The sequence below is a fragment of the Anomalospiza imberbis genome, chromosome 8, assembly GCF_031753505.1.
Source record: "Anomalospiza imberbis isolate Cuckoo-Finch-1a 21T00152 chromosome 8, ASM3175350v1, whole genome shotgun sequence".
Taxonomy (NCBI): Eukaryota; Metazoa; Chordata; class Aves; order Passeriformes; family Viduidae; genus Anomalospiza; species Anomalospiza imberbis.
Genome location: NC_089688.1, coordinates 4,142,073 through 4,165,850, shown reverse-complemented (window position 1 = coordinate 4,165,850; position 23,778 = coordinate 4,142,073). Strand labels below are relative to the sequence as shown.

General features: G+C 45.7%; 1 protein-coding gene and 1 long non-coding RNA gene across 27 annotated transcripts in view; one reads left to right on the top strand and one right to left on the bottom strand.

Annotated features, from left to right (window-relative positions):
• Positions 1-16,851, top strand: part of PCDH15 (protocadherin related 15) — a 626,487-nt gene extending 609,636 nt beyond the window's left edge. For 20 of the 26 annotated variants that reach the window (XM_068197023.1, XM_068197024.1, XM_068197031.1 and 17 more), the window contains 6 exons: positions 8,236-8,257; positions 9,570-9,608; positions 10,312-10,385; positions 11,391-11,523; positions 12,592-14,136; positions 15,827-15,964. In XM_068197023.1, coding sequence (XP_068053124.1) covers positions 8,236-8,257; positions 9,570-9,608; positions 10,312-10,385; positions 11,391-11,523; positions 12,592-14,124 — 1,801 coding nt within the window. In that variant the 3' untranslated portion in view covers positions 14,125-14,136; positions 15,827-15,964. Of the gene's footprint in view, positions 1-2,061; positions 3,966-8,235; positions 8,258-9,569; positions 9,609-10,311; positions 10,386-11,390; positions 11,524-12,591; positions 14,141-15,826 lie in introns of those variants that run through there. The other 6 variants (XM_068197046.1, XM_068197047.1, XM_068197043.1 and 3 more) reach the window with 4 other exon arrangements.
• A 1,121-nt stretch (positions 16,852-17,972) lies between these two features.
• LOC137477817 (uncharacterized) lies at positions 17,973-23,353 on the bottom strand. Its single transcript, XR_011001195.1, has 2 exons — positions 23,202-23,353; positions 17,973-19,268 (listed from the first exon to the last, which is right to left on the bottom strand). It is a non-coding gene; the product is annotated as an uncharacterized lncRNA (long non-coding RNA).
• Positions 23,354-23,778: the final 425 nt, after the last annotated feature.

Below are 23,778 nucleotides of genomic sequence, written 5' to 3'. Positions count from 1 at the left end.
GGAAGCAGAGAGAGGAAGGGTGCTTGCTGAACTTGAAGGGCATTATTTCTAAAGCCAAAGGGTCAAAAAAAACAAAAACAAACAAACAAAAAAAAACCCACCAAAAAACACTGAGTGCAGAAACAGATGTCTGCTGGGAGTTCATGGATTTATGGCTGTGTTTAAACCTTCCTTGGCTGTTAATTCCAATCCCGTGCAAGGCCTGTAGAGTCTTTGAGCTGACAGAACCTGAACTCTCTGGTCCTCAGCTCCACACAAACAGAAAAACATGGTGGGGTCGCCTCAGCTCTCAGAGGCCTCATGTGGAGCAAGGAAGAGGCTGAGGAGCTTTTGAAATAATCTGCTCCAGTGGTAGAAAGGTGGTGGCACCTTGCATGAGCTTTCTGCTGGAGGGGCTCCTTCAAGTTCAGTTGCTGCTTCTCTCCCCTCTCAGTAGACGCAGTGCTTGGCTGACCTCAAAGTTGGCTGCTTCAGAATTCAGAGTTCCTTTATAGAGAGACCTGGAGCTGCTGGAGAGAGTCCAGAGGAGGCACCAGGATGAGCAGAGGGATGGAGCAGCTCTGCTGGGAGGAAAGGCTGGCACAGCTGGGATTGTTCACCTGGAGAGGGGAAACTTTGGGGTGACCAAATTGTGGCCTCCCAGTGCTTGAAGGAGCTACAGGAAACATGGAGAGAGACTTGGGACAAAAAATGGGGTGTCAGGACATGGGGGAATGGCTTCCCACTGGCAGAGGGCAGGGATGGATGGGATATTGGGTGCCCAGAGCAGCTGTGGCTGCCCCTGGATCCCTGGCAGTGCCCAAGGCCAGACGGGACATTGGGGCTTGGAGCAGCCTGGGACAGTGGAAGGTGTCCCTGCCCATGGCAGGGGGCTGGAGCTAGGTCATCTTTAAGGTCCTTTCCAATCCAAACCTTCTGGGATTCTCTGATTAGTGTGAAGTTAATTATTTTTATTCATTCAGCCCAGAGGAAGCCTTAGGCACACTCAGCTCTGGCAAACTGTAGTGCTTGGGGAGAGTTTATTCACTTTGTGGAGCATATCTTTTGTTTTGCAAAACAAAAATGAGAGAATGATCCCTGGATCCTGTGCGGGAATTCCAGTCCTCCTGGCTCCCTGGAACACTGGGAAGCTGAGTATTCCCTGCCTGGGTGGCCCCTGATCAAAACAGGAAACAAAAGTTAAGAAACAAAAGTGTTTTATTATTAAATACAACCCTCAGGGGACTTTTACATCTTAAATAACTTAGAGGAAAAAGAAGATCTTTTAATTAACTCCTTCTACATATTTAAATTTCCCTTCCAATTTTGCTAGGGAATATTTAACCACCAGAGATTAATTTCTTATTAATTTGGATTTGGTTATGTTTTCTGAGATATGAAACAACACCACCAAAACCCACAGAACGATGTGACCAAGAGATCCAAATCTTCATCTTCCAACATTCACAGAATCATGGAAAATTCCATTTTTTTCTCCTAATCCTTTGTCAAAATTCAAATTTTGGTAGAGACAAGGCTTAGAATTTTTAACTCAGAACTTGTGTGAAAATACTGGACATCTCTAAGTCACTAAAACCAATCTTAAATTATATTTTAATTTGTTGTAGAAATTCAATGTTACCTAACCACAGGGGCTTTTCATTGGGTTCAACATGATGAAGAGATGAAATTCATACACACAAGAGATGAAATTCATTCACATATTGATACTTCTGTGATGTTTCGTGCTTCTAGGTGGATAAGCCACAACATTAACTGATAATTTTGAAATCTAAGAGGTTTTTTTAACAAGAAGTGAATTTATTTTTGAACTCACCAAGTAGCTCCGCAGCTTCAAATTAAAGCAAGCAGCAACTTGTTTTAATTTTTCTTCCTTCCCCCTTAAAGAAGATGCAAAAGTAAATGTCTTGCCAGTAGTAGATGTGCTCCTGCTGTTGGGTTGTAGTTTGCTAGAAGTGATTTAATGGCTCTGATTCATGTCATAAGTTCTTTTTTTCTCTCTCATAAGTACCTATGTCCATGCATGTTTCCTCACATGTGATTATCTTCTTTTCTTTCAAGTCTTTTTCTTCTCTACCATTTCCAACAAAGCAGGGGAAAAAAGTCAGTCTTAGAAGAAGGAGACCGACAGAGAGTTATAAGCAGCTTTGCTTCCCGTGCTATAGAGGCTCACAAGCAATCCAATATCAATGGATCCCTGAACAATAACCTCCCCAAATCCTCGAGTAACATCACTTTTTTGTCCGATGAGAACCCGCTAACAACCCGAAACCCATTGTACGTGGAAGGTCTCCCTCAAAGCCCCACTGCCTCTGGGTTCCTACGGAAAAGAAATGATACTTTAGATACTCTTTCTCCTTCAAGACTGGCCTGGAGAGAGGCCTCTTTTGGGAGCAGCCACCGGGCGTGGACAGTGCCCACTCACCTGACCAGGAGACACATGTCAGGGTCCCTGGGTAGGCCAGTTATCATGGACCCCATCCAGTGGCAGCAGCAGAGACTCGCAGCCAAGGAGGAAGGAGCTGAAAACCCCGATAGCAGTGACGACATCAGCAGTCCACTCTTCCAAAAGATCAGTGGCCCCAAGCTGACTGTGAAGGAGAAGGCGAGGCAGTTTGAGGCACTGCAGGAAATGAAGCAAGTGAGGTCACCCGAGGTGAAATCCGCACGGTCGCCCACGCACAGCGCCAGTGTCCAGGAGGGAGAGAGTGCGCCAGAGCAGTCTCCCAAAAGCATGGTGGCTTCTCCCCACCTTCGCTCCTCCTCTCTGTCCTCTCCAACGCCTTGTGCTGAAGGAGTTGAAGTGGAGGCCGCCGTGGTCCCCGCTGTAATCGTAACTCACCATGACGACCCTCAAGAACATTCTCCTCCACCGACTCGCAAACCAACTCCTCCGTCATCTAGGATAAAGAAACCACTTTGCCAAAGTTTTCTAGCTCCTCAGACCAAAGAAAATGTAGAAAGCATTCCAGATCCACCTAAAATCCCCCCACCCCCACCTCCACAGCTGCCACCTCCACTGCCACCACCACCACCTCCATCCCCTCCTCTGTTGCCACCACATCCTCCACCTCCACCTGCAGTTTCTCTTCCTTCTTATTCTTCTTCCTCTTCTTCCTCTCCATCTCCTCTTAGCACGCAGCTCCTGTCCCCTGCCAAGCATTCCAAATCTCCTGCCAAACATCCAGCTGTCCCTGCCCCGGCCGCAGTGCCAGAGCTTCCTCCTCGCAGGGAGCTCAAAGGAATTCTTAAAAACATTCAGAATTTGGCCGCCATCGAGAAGTCAGTGGCCAACATGTACAGCCAAATAGACAAGAACCACCTGCTGCCCAAGCACGTCCCCAAGCTCAAACCAGCCCCGAGCCCGGAGCTCCCGACTCCAGAAGCCGCAGCCGAGCACAACCAGCAGAATGGGAACTTGAGCTGTGTTGTGGAGGAGCTGGAGAAACGCTTCCCCTCCCAGTCAACAGCTCTGTAATGCTCACAGGTGGATGTTCCCTGCTTTTTTTGAGTGGAAGGACTCTAATGCAGCACACAGTATCTGCCTCAGACTCTCCAGAAATCCTGACTCCCCCTTTTTCTCTGTTGTACATGACTTTACCCACTCCCGATCCCAAATGGAGAGACGTTGTGCTTCCCGTTCGCTCGGAAATTTGTGGTGTAAAATACAATTCTCCAAGTTGTTTTCTCAGAACTACATCTTGCTGGTTCTTAGTCTGTTTCCTGGAAATTCTTGGGGGAAACTGTCCATTTTTACCCAATGATGTGGCATAGATGGCAGCAGGCTCGATACTTCTTTAAGCAGCCTTCACCGTAGGTAACGTCAGTCACATTTTCCTGCAGCTGTGATTGGAATCTCTTGCTTTGCTCATAAAAAGGAAGGAATTTTTCCCCACCTGGAAGGAATCTTCTGCCACATATTGGGCATCAAAACAAGGAAGGCCTGGGAGTAGCAGGCTCAGCTTTGGTGAGCCAGGTTATTGGATGGGCCTTGAGCAACCTGGGATGGTGACCCTGCCCATGGGATGAGCTTTAAGGTCCTTTCCAACCCAGGCATTCCATAATTCCATACTGCATCTCCCTGCTCCACGAGCTCTGCTTTGCTGACATTTGCTGGCAGCTCAGTTCCTGTCTCCAGTCAGAAGAAGGGTTTGCTCTTGGTTTCTCAGAAAATATGGCTGTGTCCCCACTCCTATTCTCCATCTTCTGCCTTCCATTGCATTTTTTATATTGTAACTGGATGTGTAAAATTTATCTTTTCTAAATTCCTTTCATGTACAAAGCATTTGTTGTTTGTTTTTTATGATTTTGCACGTGCATGTTGTTGCTGTCTCTCTTTAATTTCCATGTTGGTCTGTCACGAGCTGAAACATCTCACTTAAATTGTAATAAAGTCACTCTGATTAGTGGCACCAGGTGAAGGGTTTCCAAGTACTTGTAAAAACCCACAAAATGTGGATTTACTTACCAGCATTTTTGCTCGCAGTGGTCTAAATCAGATCTTTACATTTACATAAATATGTCAGTTATAAAGGGATATATAATGTAAATTAGCTTGTCCTTTGAAAAATGGTAAGTAAAAGCAGTTTGGGCATTTAAATATTTGGTTCAATTTGCAAGTTTCCTTTCAGACCTTTGCCAAAATCTAAAAAGTTTAATATGACAATTTTGAAAAACCATAATGGGAAAGGCAGGTATTACCTAATGAAGCAAAACTAAAACTCTAGTTCAGTACCAACATTGTAATTCTGAGCAAAAAAGGTAATTAATTCTTTATCAGACTGTTTATCAAACTCAACATTTCCATGTTGCTTGGCTTTTTCTCTTTTCTCCTGTTTGTTTTTTTGGTTTGGTTTGGTTTTGGTTTTTTTGGTTTTTTTTTTTTTTTAATCTGCAGTTAGGACATGTGTGGATGCTTCAGTCAAAAGCTGCTCAAGGTAGTTTCTCTTTGTTTGTACCAGTGCCAAACTCCTTGAACTCCATCCTACAAGTTCTGCTGATCCATTAGAATTTTCCTTTACTTAAAACCCTTCTTGGGATAGGTTGTAGGATCAAGGTAGGTGTAGGAGTAGCTAAAGGTGTAAGGGGAGGGATTATCCTATTGTCCTATTTTTGCTGTAACAGAATCTGTGTCATTTATGAGATGTGCACCTTTTTGATGCTCAGTTCTCCAAAGGTGGCATGACTGCAATGTTTTAATCATATCCCCAAAGCTCAGCACCTATTAGGTAGAGAATTTTTAGGATTGAAGAGCCAGAGTGGGAATATGAGTTAAATGTTCCCCTCTGTGTCCCAGCCATGCTCCTGGTGAGGGGACAGTGGGAAGAGGGCAGAGATGGGCATGAATAATTATTGGGCTGCTCATGTTCCAACTGAATCAACCCCAAAGACAGAAATTTAAATTTAAGTACCCAAGTCCCACGTTAGAGCTTGTAAACAGCAACTGTCGTGCAGATCCCCAGTGAAATATGACACAAATAGGACCTGATTTTGTGGTGTGTAAGGTCACATAGTAAAAGTGGAGGTGTTTAGTCATTCACAGCATAAACACCAATGGTTCTGTTTGGCTACAATTATTTGGGATGTTCCTTAAGCAGAAAGAGTGGATCTCACACAGAAGTTTCACTTTAAATACTTAATTTCATCATTTCAGAACAGTCTGGGAGGGGGTCATGGCAATCAGCTGCTCACTGATGAGGAACGTGTACTTTCTCATTCTGGAAATCTTTATGAAGTTGAAACCTTTACAAAACTGAATTCATTTTTTCTGGATATAATGCAGCCTTTGTTCTCCTGCTGGCTTTTGTTTAATGGCCTTTGTTAGTCTGGGAGAGAAGCTGTACCAGGGAAATACTGTCCCATTCAGATGTCTGGGTGGTGCAGGGGAAATTGTTTTAAACCATAAGAGGAGAGATTTAGATGGGATATTGGGAAGGAATTGTTCCCTGGGAGGGTGCCCAGAGAAACTGTGGCTGCCCCTGAATCCCTGGAAGTGTCCAAGGCCAAATTGGACATTGGGGCTTGGAGCAGCCTGGGATAGTGGAAAGTGAGTGGAGGTGGAAGAGGATCCTTGGAAGGTCCTTTCCAACCCAAACCATTCCACATCCATGGTACTGCAGTTCTGCAGTGCTGCAAGGGATTAGATCCAGTATAGGAGTTGGTAGCAAGTTAAACATCTGTAATAATTTGTATTTATATACAATTTAGCCCTCCCAGGTTGTCTGATTTGGTCACTTGGGGTCCTCTGTGACTCTGGGTATATCTCTCATCCTTTCACCATCACCTTGATGGGGCCAAGTCCTGAGCAGGAGCAGGGATGGCATCAGTGGAGAGCTCTTCCATACAAAGCTGGAATTGAACCACAGTGTTATCGTTACTCATCCTCCTTCCCAATTTGTTCTCAGTTCCAGCTCTGAACTGCAGGAATATCTTCATTTTAGGAGCCAGGGCAAACTGATTAGTAGTTGTTCCCTCAGAGGAGTATCTGTAGTATTTGGGATTTGTGATGATTTTGCTTTTGATATGAAAAGAGATTTAAGTTATGGAAGAGCAAACGCCTGCTGGGGTGCCAGGAATTGAGGAAATGCTGCTTTATGCAAATCCCAGTTCCTCTAACCTCCTTTAGCGGGGAAAGTTTGGCACATCTTGTCCATATGAGTTCATTCTGGCTTTGTCTCTCCCCTTAAGTACCAGCTCCATGTTCTGGCTGTCCTGTTACATCCTCACAGGCTCCATGGCCTCGCTTCCCATTCCACACAGAAGATTCCCAGACTGCAGTGAAGTCTGGCTGAGAGCATTTCCCAGAAGCAATCCCACCCTCTGTGGAGAGCTTTAATTTCTTCCTGGAAACAAATGATGTTGTCCTGACCTTTGTCTTTCTGCCAGAATAGATCCTTGTGCTGTAGTGAATGAATGGGTATTTTATGTCTTTTGGGGACTTTTTGTGCCTTCTAATCACACAAAACTATTCCAGAAGTATCAGCAAAACTCAGCATGGTGCTATTTTTATGAAAGTTGAATTCCAAATTTAATTAGAATTACTCATATTATGCCTTTAATCTGCAATATAGTGCAATTAAGAGTAATAGACTTCCTTCTCCTCAGACCTCCTTTATCTGAAGATTCTTGTGGGCGATATGGAAACTAAATCCAGCACTCCTTGAGTGGGCTTTGAAAAGTCACAGATCATCTTTGGATGATAAATCTTCATTTCATCTGGCCATGAGGTTTATATTATATAGGCAACAGCATTAATTCAATGCTGATAATCAATTCCATGTGCTGAATATTAATAGGAAGATTTAGAGATAGGGATATTAAAGAATTAAAAGGATTTATCTGGTCTTTATTATTTATTTAGTGTAATTAAAGACTTTCCCATGACTGCTGGCTGTGTCCTAGGTTAAGCCTAACATAATTTTGAGCATTTACCCTTTCCTTCTTAAAAACCATAATAAAAATAATCCAGACTTATCCTTAAGAAAAATTCCAAGGCCTAAATTTTTGTTCTCTAGTTTTGCTGAAACCATTTCAATTTTCAGGCACGAAATGTGAAAATAGAGAACTTGACAGACATAAATGCATTGGTCATGCCCAGAATGATGGCTCTGAGAAAATTAATTAAACCAACAATGAATTCCCCATAAGATCAGAAGCACAAAGTCTGTGGCAAAATAACAGCAGATAGCAAAGAAAAGGGATCTGCCTCCCCCACACTGGGCAAATGTTAGGAAAGGTGTAATTGGAATGATGATGTTGGTACAAGAAATTAGTAATACAAGCTCCAGGGTAATTCCTGATGGATACACAAATTCCAGGAGTAGGAGAAGTTGTTTCACTGCTTAAGCAGAAGTGTGAGGGAACAGGGTCCCTCTGTGGATAGTGGCACAGTGGGGAGGGGATGGGGCAGGGCCTCTCCCAGTTCCCCTTTCCCTGTGCTGAGGCTCTCTGGATGCTCTGGCTCTTGGGGATTGGGGATTTCTCCTCATCCATTCACAATCTAAAGCAAGAAAAGATCCCAAAGCATCTCTAACCCTTCCCATGCAACAATCCCTGCGTCCAGAGCAAACCCAAAGAAAAACATATTTGGTATTAGAGATATGCATTTCTTTCCATGCTAATTATATTTCTAATTACATTCTCTTTCACCCCTCTCCAGCAAGAATTGTAATGGACATCTTTGTGCAGGCTCACAGCATTATACTAATTCATTTCTTATCTTTTTCTGACTTCTAGGCGAGGATATGCACAGCAAGAGGTAAGGCCAGTGCCCAATTACCTTTCAAATATTGATTATACCAATGTGCTTTTCCCATGCAGCCCAAGAGTGTGGGCTGCAAGGGAGTGGGGGAGTCTCCTCTTCTGCTCTGCTCTTGTGAGACCCCACTTGGAATTCTGTGCACAGTTCTGGTTCTCCCAAAATAAGAAGGACATGGAACTGCTGGAGCAGGTCCAGAGGAGGCCATGGAGATGCTGAGGGGTCTGGAGCACCTTCCCTGTGGAGACCTCACAGCTCCTTCCAGAGCCTAAAGGGACACGGAAGCTGGAGAGGGACCCTGCAACAGGAACTGGAGTGACACAGGACACAGGGAATGGGTTCAGACTGACACAGGGGAAATTTAAATGGATATTGGGAAGGAATTGTTCCCTGGCAGGGTGGGCAGGCCCTGGCACAGGGTGCCCAGAGCAGCTGTGGCTGCCCCTGGCAGTGCCCAAGGCCAGGCTTGGATCACCCTGGGATAGTAGAAGGTGTCCCTGTCATGGCAGGGGGTGGAATGAGCTGAGGTTTAAATTCCCAAACCAGTCTGGGATTGTGTGTGGGGAACTCCCGGGTACTGAGTGCTTTAGAGACCAGAAATTGAAAGTGATTCAAGAAGTTTATGAGCCATAGATCCCCTGGGGGCTGAGATCCATTGTGGCAGGAGTGTGACCTCCAGGCTCAGAGATTGTTGCTTAAGGAGCTGGCAGAAGGAGCTTCCCAGGGAATTCCCTCCACGCCAGATGTGTTTTCCAATGTCACACCCAATCACCTTCCAGGCAGGGATGGAGCTCCACGGACCTCCCCTGCAGCTCTGTGAGGTCTGCTGCTCCTGCAGCATCATTTTCTCCAGGAATGAATAACAGGGAGAAGAGTTTCCTTCAGTACAATCTCATTTAATCATTGGAAAGTTCTCCAAAATACATTGATACATACAAAATATCACAAAGGTTGATATTTACTGGTTTTTTTTTTCTCCTCTCTTTACACAGCTGGTTTGTGTCTCTTAGTTTAAATACAGAACTTAGTTCTCTTGGCCTCTGGTAGAAGTTCTTGAGTTAAATATGTCAGACAATCACCACAAAACTGGGAAGCTGATTTTATATTTAGGCAAAAGAAATGGTGGACTGTGAAAGGATTTTACTGCATCAGGTGCTCCGTGTTCTCACGGGGTATGGAAGTCTCCAGCTGCCTGCCATAAAAAAGTTCCAAAGGACCTATGGTTTCAGCATTTATTACTAGTCTTAGACACCAGTCATCTGCACTTTAGTTGTTGCTGCCTAATTAACCACTTTCTCATTTTCTTTTGTAGCAACAGCAGTTGCTGAGACCTTCTCTTCTCAGACCAGAGGTACCACCATTTTTCATTTCTTAATTGTTCTATAAGTTTTGAAATGGTTTTTACATCATTTTCTAATAAGAACTTGTCTGTCTCAGGTAATTTTTCCCCCTGGCTCTTAGATAAAAAGCAAAGTTCTGGCATTGTAAGCCCAGTTATGTTACTTTAATTAAATACCTTAAATTTACTGCATCTTGATACTTCCAAGGCCAGGTTGGGTGGGGCTTGGAGCAACCTGGAATAGTGGAAGGTGGGAATGGATGGGCTTTAAGGTCTCTTCCAAACCACTCTGGGATCTATGATCTTTCCCATGAGCATCTTTCAGTGGCTCCCACTGGCTTCATCCCACAGTTTCAGATTTCCCAACAGAATGATTCCATTGCTCTCCATCTGCTGTCTGATTTTTTCCTGGTGTCAGTCAGCTGCTGATGGATTACTGCTGCTGGAGCTGAGCTGAGCAGTTGGTGCTGGAAGCTTTAGCACCTTGCTGTGCAGTACAATTGCAAATCTTTCTATTTCCAATCTTTTAGGCCCAAAATTGTATCCAGAATAAGCAATAAGAGTAAATTTGAGATGTTGGTATTTTTGTTCTACAGGATAAGGATCATTTCTGCAGTCAGAAGAAGTAATTACATAATAAAGAATAATAAAATCAGTAATTACATTTGGGGCTTTTTCACACTGTTTGCATTCAATCAGTGTTTTTCTTTTCTAGGAGTTGAGTATGGAGTCTGGAATTGATCCAGGGCAGGAATACTATGGCCAGGATTACTACAGTTATGAGCATGGGTATAGTTCAATTTCTCCTCTTTATTTCTGAAAGTGCTGCTTTTCCAGGCTGGTGATGTTTATTATTCCAGCAGTTGATCATGGGACTTCACTTCACCTCAGGATTACTTTAATCTTTATGTCACACAATGGTGTGAACCAACAACAAAACTCTTTTCAGAGGTTGAGGGGCTGTGTGATAACTCCCTGCTTGTTCAGGGATGTCATTATTCCACTTACAGAGCTCACATCCTGTCCCTCATGCTGGGTTTATAACCTTTGTGTGTGTATTTCTGCTTCCTGGGAGATTAATTTCCATCACCTCCTCCCCTCCTGAGGAGAGTTCAGGGATTAATCCTTTCTTCTCCCAGTTTCCAGCCAGCTGGTGGCCTTTTAAATTTCCCTCAAAAACCCCATCCTGCCTTGTGGCATTTAAATTTCCCTTGAAATCCCCATCCTGCCTTGTGGCCTTTTAAATTTCCCTCAAAACAGCCCATCCTGCCTTGTAGCCTCCTAAATTTTGCTCAAAAAACTCCATCCTGCCTTGTGGCATTTAAATTTGCCTCAAGAAACCCCATCCGGACTTGTGGCATTTAAATTTCCCTCAAGAAACCCCATCCTGCCTTGTTCTGATAAAGCCCATTGGACTGCAGGCTCTTCAGGAATTTCTGCTGGCATTCTCCAGAAATGATCCCAGGGAAGCTGCTCTTTCATTCCATGATTATTAAGGAAGATCCCCCTAAAAAATCGGGTGGATTGAAGGAAGGTTGATGTACTTAGAGGGGTCTTGACTGATCCAGCAGACCCCAAAATTCAGGTTACCCTGAGGGGCTTGTGGCTGTTGGAACAGAAGGATGTCTGGGATCTGGCTGCCGCTAAGGAAAAAAAGGAGGGAGGAAAACAAGGAAAACTGTTCCCATCGCTCTGGGTGTGAACATGTGCAGTGCTGGCTGTGTGACGAGGGGTGTGAGAAATGTGTGTGAGCTCATTTGGGCCCGTCCTGAGGAGCTGTGGTGTCCCTGGCAGGTACGAGCTACCGCAGTACGGGAGCCGCCGGCGCCTGCTGTCCCCGTCGGGCATGTACGATGAGTACGGCGAGGTTGTGGTGGAGAGCGACGGTGGCTACTACTACAGTCCTCACGGGCCAGCAGCTGAGGAGGTAAGAAACAAGATCTAGAGGGCTCATTCTGTCCCTTTAACATCTTGAAGGGCCACCGAGCCTCATCAGTTCTATGCTGTAATTGATTAGAATTTGTTTTTGTATAGATCAGTGTTGGGCCTTCTGGTGACCCATAAAGTTTGTCAGCATTAAATTCCTTTTGTTTTCTAGGCACAAAAAAGAATTGCTGAGTTTCTATTAGTATCCACATCTGGTTTTAGTTCAAAGAAAAATCCACTTAGCTAATTCCATTTTATATCATTAGTAAATAACGAAACCTGCCAGTATTTGTAGGGGCCTACAAGGAAGCTGGAGGAGAGCTCTTCAGCAGGAACTGGAGTGACAGGACAAGAAGAATGGCTAAAGATGTAAAAAGGGAACATTTAGGTTGGATATTGGGAAAAAATTCCTCCCTGTGAGGGTGGGCAGGCCCTGCCACAGGGTGCCTAGATCAGCTGTGGCTGTCCCTGGATCCCTGGCAGTGCCCAAGGCCAGGCTGGACAGGGCTTGGAGCAGCCCGGAACAGTGGAAGGTGTCCCTGCCCATGGCTGGGGTGAGACTGGATGGGCTTCAAAGTCCCTTCCAACTAAAACCATTCCTGGACTCTAAGAGTCTATTACTAATATTCTTGCTATAAATGATGACTTTCCACTGAGAAAAGCAGTACCTAAACTCATTTGTCATAGAGTTGACAGTGAAATCTAAAAAAAATTTTAAATGTCAGTGGCACTCACAAGAAAGTTGATGTAAATGTTTCTTTTGAGAAAAAAAGCCCAATTGTCATAAATGCCAGATCTTAATCCCGTATTAAATGAGAAGACAGAACATTTCAGTGTTTTCTCCATTGCAGAGTAAGGTAGTTGTGCATTTCCAGCCTATTCTAGAACTTTCTAAAACTCTAAAATTCCCAAACAGTTCCCATAACTTAGGTTAGAAAACTGTTCTAAAACAGGTAAGTTCATTTTGATGCTGGGAAATAAATGTTGCATCTTCTGCACTATTTTAAGGTACAGGTATTCACAATAACTCTCTTTCAAGTGGTAATTAATTAATTTTCATAATTTGCAGGGCTTGAGTCCAGTCAGAGGCCCTCCCAGCAGAGGTATAAGCCAGGCAGCAGGGCCTCAAATGGAAGGGAGACCTGTAGGTGTTGGGATGGACCTCAGCCGTGGTCCTGGAAGAGGATTTAGGAGCAGCCAGGGAAAAAGGAGGCTAAAGGGAGTGATGCATTTAAGTCGCGTGGCAGTCAGTGCCCACAAACCTGTAGGACGAGCTGAGTCTGCCCATTCCCGGTGGAAGAAAGCAAAGATATTCCCAATGATCCTGCAGAAAGTGAAAGGTAGGAAAGATTCCAGCTATGCCAAGCTGCTGTCAGCTGGCCAAGCGGACGGGGACAAACCCATGATGATCAGGGGAAGCTACTTCCAGAAATCCACGGATGACAGGCCCTCCATGAGAAAACTAAACCACGTGTTGAAGCGCATCAGCGTCTCCAAGAAATTCCAGGAGGGCCTTGGCAAGGATTTGGCACGTGGAGAGGAAGGGTCTGAAAGGGATGAAGCCAAGTCAGGAGTTTCAATCAGTATCACAGCAGAGAGTGAGCAGGAGGACAGTGACCATGAGAAGAGGAGGAAGAAGAGGAGGAGGCGCACCTCAGATGAGTCCTCTGAGAAGAGCAGCAGCTCCGGCTCTGAGTCCGAAGACAAAGACTACTTGAAAATAACCCTGGATCAGGATGAGGCCACGGAAAGCACTGTGGATTCGGATGAGGAAACTGGGGATTTGAGGGATTCTGATGAGGACTCTGAATCCAGCTCCAGCAGTGAGTCAGAGGAGGACTCTTCAGAAGAGGATGATGATGAGGAAGACTCTGAGAGCGATGAGGATGGCAGCCTGTCCAAGAGCTCATCCACACGGAGCTCCTACAGCAGGTCAGGGACCAGTGAGTCCAGCAGCAGGAGAAGCATGGAAATGTCCAGTGTGAAAAGCAGGGCAGGCAGCTCCCATGGCAAACGCTCCAGCCAGAAATCCGTGAGCTCCACTGCCTCAGGTAGTGACAGGGACACAAGCTACAGGAAGACCTCGGGATCCAGCTACAAGAGCAAAACCTCCTCTGCCAGTGTGGAAATAGAGGACACCATACAAGAGGTGTCAGAAGAAGAAGAAGAGGCAGAGGAGACAACAGATAGCTCAAATAAGGCAGTTTCTAAAACTGCCGACGCAAAAGCTGCTGCTGCTGGAGGGGGCAAGGGAGGACAATCAGCTGCTGCTGGTGAGGACAGCGAGGAGGAAAGTGAAGAAGAGGTTGATCCAGAGGACAGTGACAGGGAGGACACTGCCAGTAAGAATGAATCTTCTTGCCTAGACAGTGAAATCAGTGCAACTTCCAAAGGTACCACAGGGACAAAAAACTCAGGTAGTGCCACGTCCGGGAAAACTGCCACGTCCCCTGAGACTGAGACTCAGAGCACTGACACCAACAGGAAAGGAATGAAAACAAGGAAAAAGGTGTCCCAGGAAAGCAGCCAGTCCCAGACAGATGAGCCCCTGGGTACTGGAGTTACGGAGTCGGAGGCCACGGGTGATTCCACCTCCTTTTAAAGAGGAGTGACAGTAGGTGATGGTTTGCAGTGAGGAGTGGCTTTGTTTGCTGTGCCTTCTGTGTGGTCTTTCCTAAGCAATACTGACAGGCTGGAGACAGCCAAAAGGAAAGGGCAAAGTATATTGATCCAGAATTTCACTGTCCTTGAGAGACAACTGTGGAAAGCCAAACTAATTCCAGCCCTGTGGATATATAAAAAAGTATATATACATATATATACACACACTATAGATATACTCAGTCATAGATACAGAAAGTTTCATTTTCATGGAGCAATGAAACATGGGATTTAGGGAAGAATGGAAATGATGAGGAGGAGGATGTAAAGATTTTCAAGTCATCCATGACTAGGAGGATGTAAAGATTTAAAGATCATCCATGTTTTCATCTTACAAGTTAATATTGCATTAATACATTTGCTAATCTTCAGGTGAGTTCTCTGCTGTCAAGGTCAGCTCTGTTTGCAGGGAGGACAAGTGGAATTGCAGCAAAACAACATTCCCAAAACTGCAGGGGATAAGTGGGTGAGCTGGGATTGGGCTGTTTCTGCATCACAGGATTCAGGTTGCAAACACCAATGATGCACAAGCCAGGAATGCTGAGGCAGGAGGACCAAGTGTGCTGGGTCAGGAAAGGAAATGGATTACATTTCCCAACCTCTGCCTTTCCTGCCTATCACAGCACAGTGGTTTTGTTTTTTTAATTTTATTTTATTTATTTTATTTTATTCAAGCATCTCTTTGAACTCGATCCATGGTCACTTACCGGCCCTTTTGTGTCCCCACACACACAGTGTTGTAGCTGCACACAATGTTTTAATGTAAATCCCACTTAAACTAAGCAGGAATAAATCCACTGGAATATATCCATGTGAATAACATTGTCTATCTTTGCCAGGAGCAATAAAATAGGCATCTAAGTAATTTTTACTGAGCGTAACTTCTCTAAAGCTGAAGAGTAATCACCTATTTGTATCTTGCATGATTTTCTTTCTCTAAAAAGTGGCTTTTCTCATGTTCCTGTGTGTGTTTTGCTGTGATGGCATCTAAGTGTTTGAATTATTCATTCAAGAAGGGTAATAGCTCTTTTCAGTGTGCAGCAAGGAGGCATTTATTTTTAAAAGATCAATTATAAATTATAATAACTAGTAGGGGTTGTGTGCTCACCGTAGAACAATCACTGCTGCTACAAAGTCACAGCAGCGTGGAAATTGTTTGCATTAATTCTTTGAAAAAATATGTAAGTTATATAAACCTAAAGCCTGGTTTCTCCACCATCTTCCTGAGCATTCCCACTGATCCCACCTGTCTGGAACAGTCACAAAGCCTTACATGGAGCTGTTCTTTTTGTAACCAGACAGTTTTGCCAGCGCTGTGCCTAAGATTTTCCCTGGTGTATGTCCCGGGATTTTCTCTGCTGGATGTGTGATGCACACAAAGCAGAGCTGGCCAGTGCACAGAATTCACAATGCAGGGGAAGAAAACTTCCAAGGCCTTCCTAGAATTTACACCTTGGAGCAGTTTCTTAATGGTATCTCTCACACAGCAGCTTCCTCCTCAGGGCCCTCCAGTTTCTGCGCACATCCCAAGGAGAAAGGTGCAAAATTAACAGAAACTGATGAGAGTTATTAATCAATGAACAGAAAGGGCAGGGAAACAAACTGCTGGGTTGCCCTGACATTTCTTTTTGTTGTCCCAATAGTGGGCCAAAAAGAAGAGGATCAAGTTGGTGGTGGACCCGGAGTACGAGACCAGCTCCACGGGTGAGGAGAGCGCTCCCGACTCCAGCCAGAGGAACCGGCTGAGCAACCCCGGCTTCCAACCCAACGGCAGCAGCAACATCTATGTGGCCCAGAATGGCTCCGTGGTCCGCACCCGCCGTGCCTGCCTGGGCAATAATTTAAAAGTCACGTCCCCAGTGAGGCTGGGGAAGCAGTTCAAGAAACTGGACAAGCTGGCGGTGACACATGAGGAGAGCGTCCCGCTGAACACGTTGTCCAAGGGACCATCCCTGAGTGACAAAATGAACTCCAGGCCATGCAGTGTCTCCTTTTCCTCTACTATAGGGGCCGAAAATGTAGTGACAAAGGCCGGGGCGGCCAAACTGAAAAGCACAGACGAGCAGGAATCGGTTGTTGACCATGAGGAAGTCAAGGAGCCCTTGGAGTCGCACAGTGAACACACACAGTCCGACGAGGAGGAGCTCTGGATGGGCCCTTGGAACAACCTCCACATACCAATGACAAAACTGTGATTTTAGTTGATTTTTTTTATTTTGGTTTTTACTTCGGTTTATAATAAACTGCGCTTTTTATTGTCACCCAGGGGCAGATGTACGGAGTTTGTGTGGTGCACATCCGTTGTCCATGACAAACGGCACGCTTTAAAATTCCCAGACAAAACTTGCACTCACATTTGGACCAATCCATTGTCCTCCCCAGTTTTGACAGGCTCCCATTTCACTAAACACTACTTGGTTTCAATTAATGAGTTCTTTTTGGATCTGGAGTTCTTGTTTAATAAACAGTAAACTACTAATAAATGCACAGCCCCCATTGGTTTAACCCTCCAGACAGTTCTATACCTGCCTGGCTTTGCTTTTCTGTATGGTACTTGTGGCTCTACTGTCTAGATTTGGGAATTGTCTATTTATGTTCAAGATTTATATCCGAAGCACTGCCTTCTGACCTCAGAGTAATAAATTAAAAATAAACCCATCCAAGTCAATGGAGCAAATCCTCGGCTGCTACTGGAATTTAAGTCCCAGTTACAAAGTCAGAGCAATTTATGCAAACAACGCCAAGCTGGCAAAGTTATGGAATCAAAGTTCCTGAGATTACAGCACTGCCACTCAGAAAAGTGCAAGAGAAGCTGAAATAAGATAAAAATTGCAAAGAGGAAGGCAATGTGTAGCAATTAATCTTATTCAGAGCTACCTGGCCGTGGTTTGTTCATTTTCTTTTGTAAATTAGCTAGTTCCAATTTTCTTCTCCGGTCAATTTTTCATCTTTTCATCTCTTTCCACATCAGTTCTGTTTGCTTCTTTCCATGGTCTTTAGCTCCAGCTTTTGTGCTTTATCAGTAATTGTCATCCTATGGCTGTATTCCTCTGGAATAAAGCAGGATGATCCATGAGCCTGTGATAGTGCGAGGCACCAAAGAGGAATTAATGGGAAGAGGATGGATCCATTCCCAAGCCCAGCTGGCTGGTGGGTTAAGCGGTGCAATCACCATTCCACTTTGATAACTGAACACAAATGTGCTGAAAAGACGAATGGATCCCAGAGGAAAGAGGAGAAAAAGGGAATATTTTATGAGGTGAACGTGCACAGACAGATCTGGGAAGGGCAAAGGGTCTCAGGACACACACGCAGAGTTGTTTCCAAAACTTTTAGTACCCATTACCTGTGAAATACACGACATAAATTCAGGCACCTGGTTACAATTTCTGGTTTTACCTCAAAGTTTTGAGTGTGTTGTCACAGCTTGGGCAGGGAGCTGAGAATTTTGCTTGTTTGGTGTCACCAACACCCAAAAAAAAAGACAAAGAAAAGTGGTTTGCTCCAGTATGAAGCAGCAAAAGAAAAAAGCAAAGAAAAAAGAAAAAATGAGAAAAGTGTCATATTGTGCAAACTTTTCTGGGGTAAAACCAAACCAGTTGTGAGAACAACCTGGATTCCTCTGGAAAGATTGGAAGAGCCAACAGATAAATGTGTGTAATTATCAAGGAAGAGACTGGCAGCAGCATTCTCTTCCCTTTCAGCTGCTGAGGCCTCGCCACAAGGTCTGGGTGAGGATGGATCTGCTCTGGCAGTAAAAGGACTTTGTGCTGCTATGGCTGTGTTGGGTTTCCCTTTGCCGAGGTTCACCCCCAGCAGATCCCTGGGAATGTTTGTCTTTGGGAGCTGTCTGCATGTGGTGTCGATGTGACTTCTCTGTCCAATACCTCCTTCTCAAGCTGAGGTTTCTGACCAAATATTTTGAGCAATGGTGCTTGTTTTCAGGCAAGAGAAATGCACTGTAGCCTCTCACACGTGGGAAAAACAAACCCACCAGGTGTTTCTTTGCCCTAATTCCTTTTTCTTGGCATATTTGCACTTGGGACCGGCGCTAAAACAGCTGTTTGGAGTTAAGCTGGAGGCTGGACATACAGATAAGACTGATGGAAGAAAGAAAAAAAATCTATTCTTTGAAATAATGAGTAAAATGTTATATTTTAATCCTGTTTAAGACACTGTTATTATTTCACTGCTTCACTTTTATTGCAAAGTCTATCACTTCTGTTCCTAATATTCATTAGGGTCGTGTGCTTTTTAGATGAACAATTTCTCCCAATTTTCAGAGGGAAAACAGAAGTCGTGTCTTTATTCTAAAACAACTACAGCATCTGTATCTCTGGGGCTGGACACTGGTGGTCAGTGGTGATGTCCCTGCTTATCCAAGGGAAATTCCATCCCCACCTGCTCCTTTGTGCCGTCCAGGTGTTCAGAGCTTCTCCCACAATGCAGAGAGGTCAGAATTCCCACTTTTTTCAGCAATGGGGGGCTGTATTATCTAAAATTAACTAAATTTTAGCTAAACTTTTAAAATTGGGAATACTGTGGGGAAATCTTCCTCAAATGTACAAGATTTGGGGGTGGGGCGGTATTTTTTTCCCTTTTATTTTCTGGGGGTGTCATCCTGTCAATTAATACAGAATTCCTTTGCCTTTTGGGGATGCCATGACATGAGTAACTCTGGATTTTAGGCTGTGAGCAGGTGCTGGCAGCCAGAACCAACAGCAGGAACCTCACAGACTGAGCCAGTAAAAAAAAAAATCCCCTTTATTTCCCTTTGAGAAGCGAGGCATTAGCCCAGCTTTGGATACAGGGAGTAGAATTCCAGACCTGTGCCTTGGGATGTAATTTACAGCTGTTTAAGCACCGAAATTTGTCGGGCTGAGGCAAGGCACGAGCAGCTTCCCCCTGAGTCGCAGAAGCACTCACTGGTGGATCAAGGTAATAATCACCCCTCCTGCCACTGATTTAATTCCTGCACTCCTCCAAGCAGGATTCTCTGGCTCAACACAGCATCTGGCACATTTCCAGACCAGGGAAGATCCAAATGAGAAATTCTGGGGTTGTGGCAGGGCAGTGTAATTCCCACTGGGAGGGGAAAAGGAAAGCAAGGTGGAAAATGGAACAATTTCTATTTTCTCCCTTGTTTAAGTATTTACTACTTAAGACTATAAAGAAAGCCCCACAGATCTGCCAGGGATCTGTTGGGAAATCAAATATTAATATTAAATATGTTTTTTATTAATGGTGGGGAGTCCCTGCACCCAGAATTTGGAGCAAGGGAAAGGACAGTGTGGTCGTGGTGGGTTACAAGTCTCTGTCTGCTGGCAGAAAAGCCCCAGCACAATCACTCAGCATCCTCCCATCACAGCTTGAATCCTTCCAGAATCTGGAAAACAGTCAGCAAAATGGAAAAGGGATTGGAAAACAAACAAAAAAAAAAAAAGTGATTTTTTTTTAACAAATGCTGAGGAAAACACCCAGTGGGAATGGGTTGGTTTGGGTCATGGAAATGCTTCCTGGGAACTGTCACACATTCCAAGGGAATAGTGCTTGATATTTACAGGAGAATGCAGTGCATGACAGCCACGGTGGTTGTTGTCCCCAAGTCCCTTCTGTGTGATGCTTTAGGCAGCTGGGAAGTGGCTTCTCCATTTTCCAGCAGTTTACTCAAGTAAATGCCAGGTGTAACTGGAAAGGTTAAAATCAGGGAAAGTTTCCAGCTGGTGGATGGGGTAAGTGGTTCTCACCTTGTTTTCCTGCACATGCTTGCTAACCCCTCAAATGCTGCTGCAGAAATGGTGACTTTAAAACTCTCCTGAAGGACAGGGCCACCCAGGGGACCTGGACAAGCTCCAGAAGTGGCCCATGGGAAACTTAGGGGTTTAACAGGGCCAGGTGCTGGTGCTGCCCCTGGCTCAGGAGAACCCCTGGGATGGATCCAGGCTGGGGATGAGCAGCTGGAGCAGCCCTGAAGGTGGAAGGTGCTGGGGTGAGAGCTGGGACCCAGAACCCCCCTGTGCCCTGGGCTGAGCCCCAGCGTGGGCAGCAGGAGAGGGGGGATTCTGCCCCTCTGCCCCTAGGCTCAGGTGAGACCCCACCTGCAGAGCTGCCCCAGCCCTGGGGCCAGCACAGGAGGGACCTGGAGCTGCTGGAGAGAGCCCAGGGGAGGCACCAGGATGAGCAGAGGGATGGAGCAGCTCTGCTGGGAGGAAAGGCTGGGACAGCTGGGATTGTTCACCTGGAGACGAGAAGCTTTGGGGGGACCACATTGTGGCCTTGCAGGGCCTGAAGGAGCTGCTGGAGAGCTGGAGAGAGACTCTGTACTGGGGATGGAGTGACAAGAGGGCATGGCTTCCCACTGCCAGAGGGCAGGGATGGATGGGATATTGGGCAGGAATTGTTCCCTGGGAGGGTGGGCAGGCCCTGGCACAGGGTGCCCAGAGGAGCTGTGGCTGCCCCTGGATCTCTGAAGTGCCCAAGTCCAGGTTTGGAGCAGCCTGGAATAGTGGAAGGTGTCCCTGCCCATGGCAGGGGTGTGGTGAGATGAACTTTAGATCCCTTCCAAGGGAAGCCATTCCATGGTTCCATGTTGCTGAGTTACCATTGTTTGTAGTCTGAGGGAGACGTGCATTTATTACAAAGCACTGTTAAACCTCAAGCTTTGACAGGCCCAAAGAGCAGTGCAGTTCATCAGGTGAATTTTGGAGGCAGCTGGCTCTCAGAAGCCCATTAGATGAGAACTGAGGAGTTTTGCCTTTTTTCTTTATTTCTGGAAGAAGGAAGTGTCAGTGCTTTCCGTGCTGGACTGAGCCCAGCTGATCCCAGGCTAAAGCTGGAGCTGGATCAAAGCTGTAGCAACAACAGGAGCAGAATCAGGTAATTCACTCATAGCTGAGAAAACCAAGGCCTTTGAGGTGGCACCAGCCAGGACAGCTGGAATGTTGTTTAGCTTTCTGGCAAGGATGGTTGCTCTTTTCAGGATAAAATTGTATTCATCCTCTCAGGAGTCACCCAGCAGGAGCAACAACCCTGCAAAAGGTGATTCCAACCTGGCCTTGGGCACTGTCAGGGATCCAGGGGCAGCCACAGCTGCTCTGGGCACCCTGTGCCAGGGCCTGCCCACCCTCCCAGGGAGCAATTCCTAATTCCCAATATCCCATCCAGCCCTGCCCTCTGGCAGTGGGATTCCTGTGGAGTTGCCATGCTTTGCACAGACTGGTGCTGTTTAGCCAATATTTGGCTTCCAGGAAGTCCTGGAAGCTTTGCTTGGAGGGGAAAACAGCAAGGAAGTTGTTTGTGTTGGATTCCCAAGTGGATCTGGGGAAGGGAAGTATCTGTGCAGTGGCTCTTCTGCAGGTCTTCTAAGAGAAAGGACAAAATCTTGAGTCAAACTGTTGAAAATCTTTCTCTTCACTTTCAAAACTCTGTTGAAATGCTTGGAGAGTAGGAAACATCATTTTTTGGGGGCAACAAAGCCAAAATTTGCCTTTTTTAGTGCTTACCACTCCCGATCATGGTTTCTGCTCCCAGAAGATTGTGGCCACACATGGTACCCAATTAGGTGGAATGTGAGAGCAGGCCTGGGGCTGTTCTCAGGGCAGGTGTTCCTGGGAATGCTACAGAAATCCAGGCAGAGATTCTGGGGCAGATTTTTGGGGTTCCAGGGATGGGATGCTTCTAGAGAATGGTGCAGAACTGAATGTTTTAATGCTGGGGGGACGTTTGGATTTGTTTCAAGAGTTTAGAGAGGATGACAACACCAAAGTTTAGAGAAACTCTGCTTTGTCGTGGTTATTTTTAGTATCTCAGGAAGAATTTCTTCTTTCCTCAATAAAGGTCACCGGGGAAATTGTATTAAGGCCATTATTTAATCTGATGAATTTTGCACAGGTAGATGATTATTTTTTAATGTGTTACATTTCAGACATCAGACCTAGACAGCGTCGCTCTCCCAGCATTCACAAAGAGCTACTTTATTCCAAGTTGTTATCTCAGAAATGCGGGTGAGAGGCTCTTTTAATGAAAAAGGAAAGTGCAGGTTTAAAATATATCAAATATTGAGCAGGCTTTGCTTGGATTTAGCATTACACAGAGCTAGTCCTGGGCAGGGGGAGGGAAACAAATTGCTCACTGCTGATTAATCATCACGGTTTAAATGAGGAACACGAAGGATAAACTCAAAACTTTACCCCCTCACCAGGCCAAGAATAATAAATATTTGTCTCTCCCAGCAGTTTAATTTACTGCTGCACATTTTTGCCTTGCAGGCTGGAAATGCATAAATAACTGGGGGCTGAGGATGGGAGTTCTGAGGAGACATCAAGGCACAGACCTTGAACGTGGATGGCGGCGTGGGAGGGATTATTAAAGCCAGGAGAAGCACAGAGAGGGGGGTGGTGATCCCAGGGCTCTCATCCTTGGCTCCACCACTGCCTCCCCCTTCCTTTCCTCCCAAAAGGTGAGGGAGGGCAGGAGAGGCAGGACTGTGCCCAGGGATGGAGACACACACGGGTGCCACACTGGGCATTATGCTGCCCAGGCTCGTGGAATAGCCCTGTCCTGGTGTGCTGGAGGGGATTTGCTCCCTTCCTGCCCTTACAGAGACACCCACCATCATGGTTCTCCTGCTGGGAACATGCAGAGAAATACATCTTTGTGGGAAATGAAAGATGGAAATCCTGGTGAAAAATGGGATCTGTCCCCAAGGGGGCAGGGGGAAGGAGCAGCCCACAGGCACGAGGTGCAGCTTCCACCAAATCCAGAGCACCGTTTCCACTCTGCTGGGAAGGGAAGGCAGCTGAAGGGCTCCCTGTGCCAAATGAGTTTGGGTAGCAGGGGGCAAAGTGCTCCACAAATTGGGAGGTCACAGTGATTCGAGCAGCTTCTCTGGTCCAGACACAGCTTTCCAGCCTTCCCAATAACCTGGGAGTCCTCAAATTAACACAGGATTGTTAAAGGAAGAGTATAAAAGGAACAGACAGCAGAGCTGTTGGGTTTTAGGCAGTGAAATCACCCCACCTGCTGCTGCTGCAGGACATGTCACCTTGATTCCTGTGCTTCCTTCCCAGCATGATTTGCCTTTTAGGGATTTAGAGGGAAATTCTTTACTCCTAGATTGTGACATGCATTCATCTGAGTGCTGCTGGTTCAGCCTCCACGGGAAATAACACAGGATCTGGGTTGGAAGGGAGGAATATTTGTCCCTAGAGGAAAAAAAAAAAAAAAAAAAAAAAGGTTAGCAGGGAAAGGATGGTAGGAAACGTTGGGAAGGATGGGAATCAAGGATTCCCAACATCCTGGTAACCTCTACCCCTCTCCCAAAGGAATCACTGCATCCCTAGGGATCTGCAGGGAAAGATGGCCAAGGCTCAGCAGCCAAGTTGTGCTTGGGCACTCAGCTGAGCCAGCTGCACGTGACAGGCTTGGCCTCAGCTACTACAGCACAAATCCAGCCCAGGATGAACACATCCAGTGCCAGTTTGTGGAATTCTGGCATGTGGGTAGATCTTAATTGGCCAATTCACAGCCATTTCCTTTGTGCCAAAGCAGGAAGCTTCCTCAGGAAGCATTTGAGGCCAAGCTATCACTTCAGAGC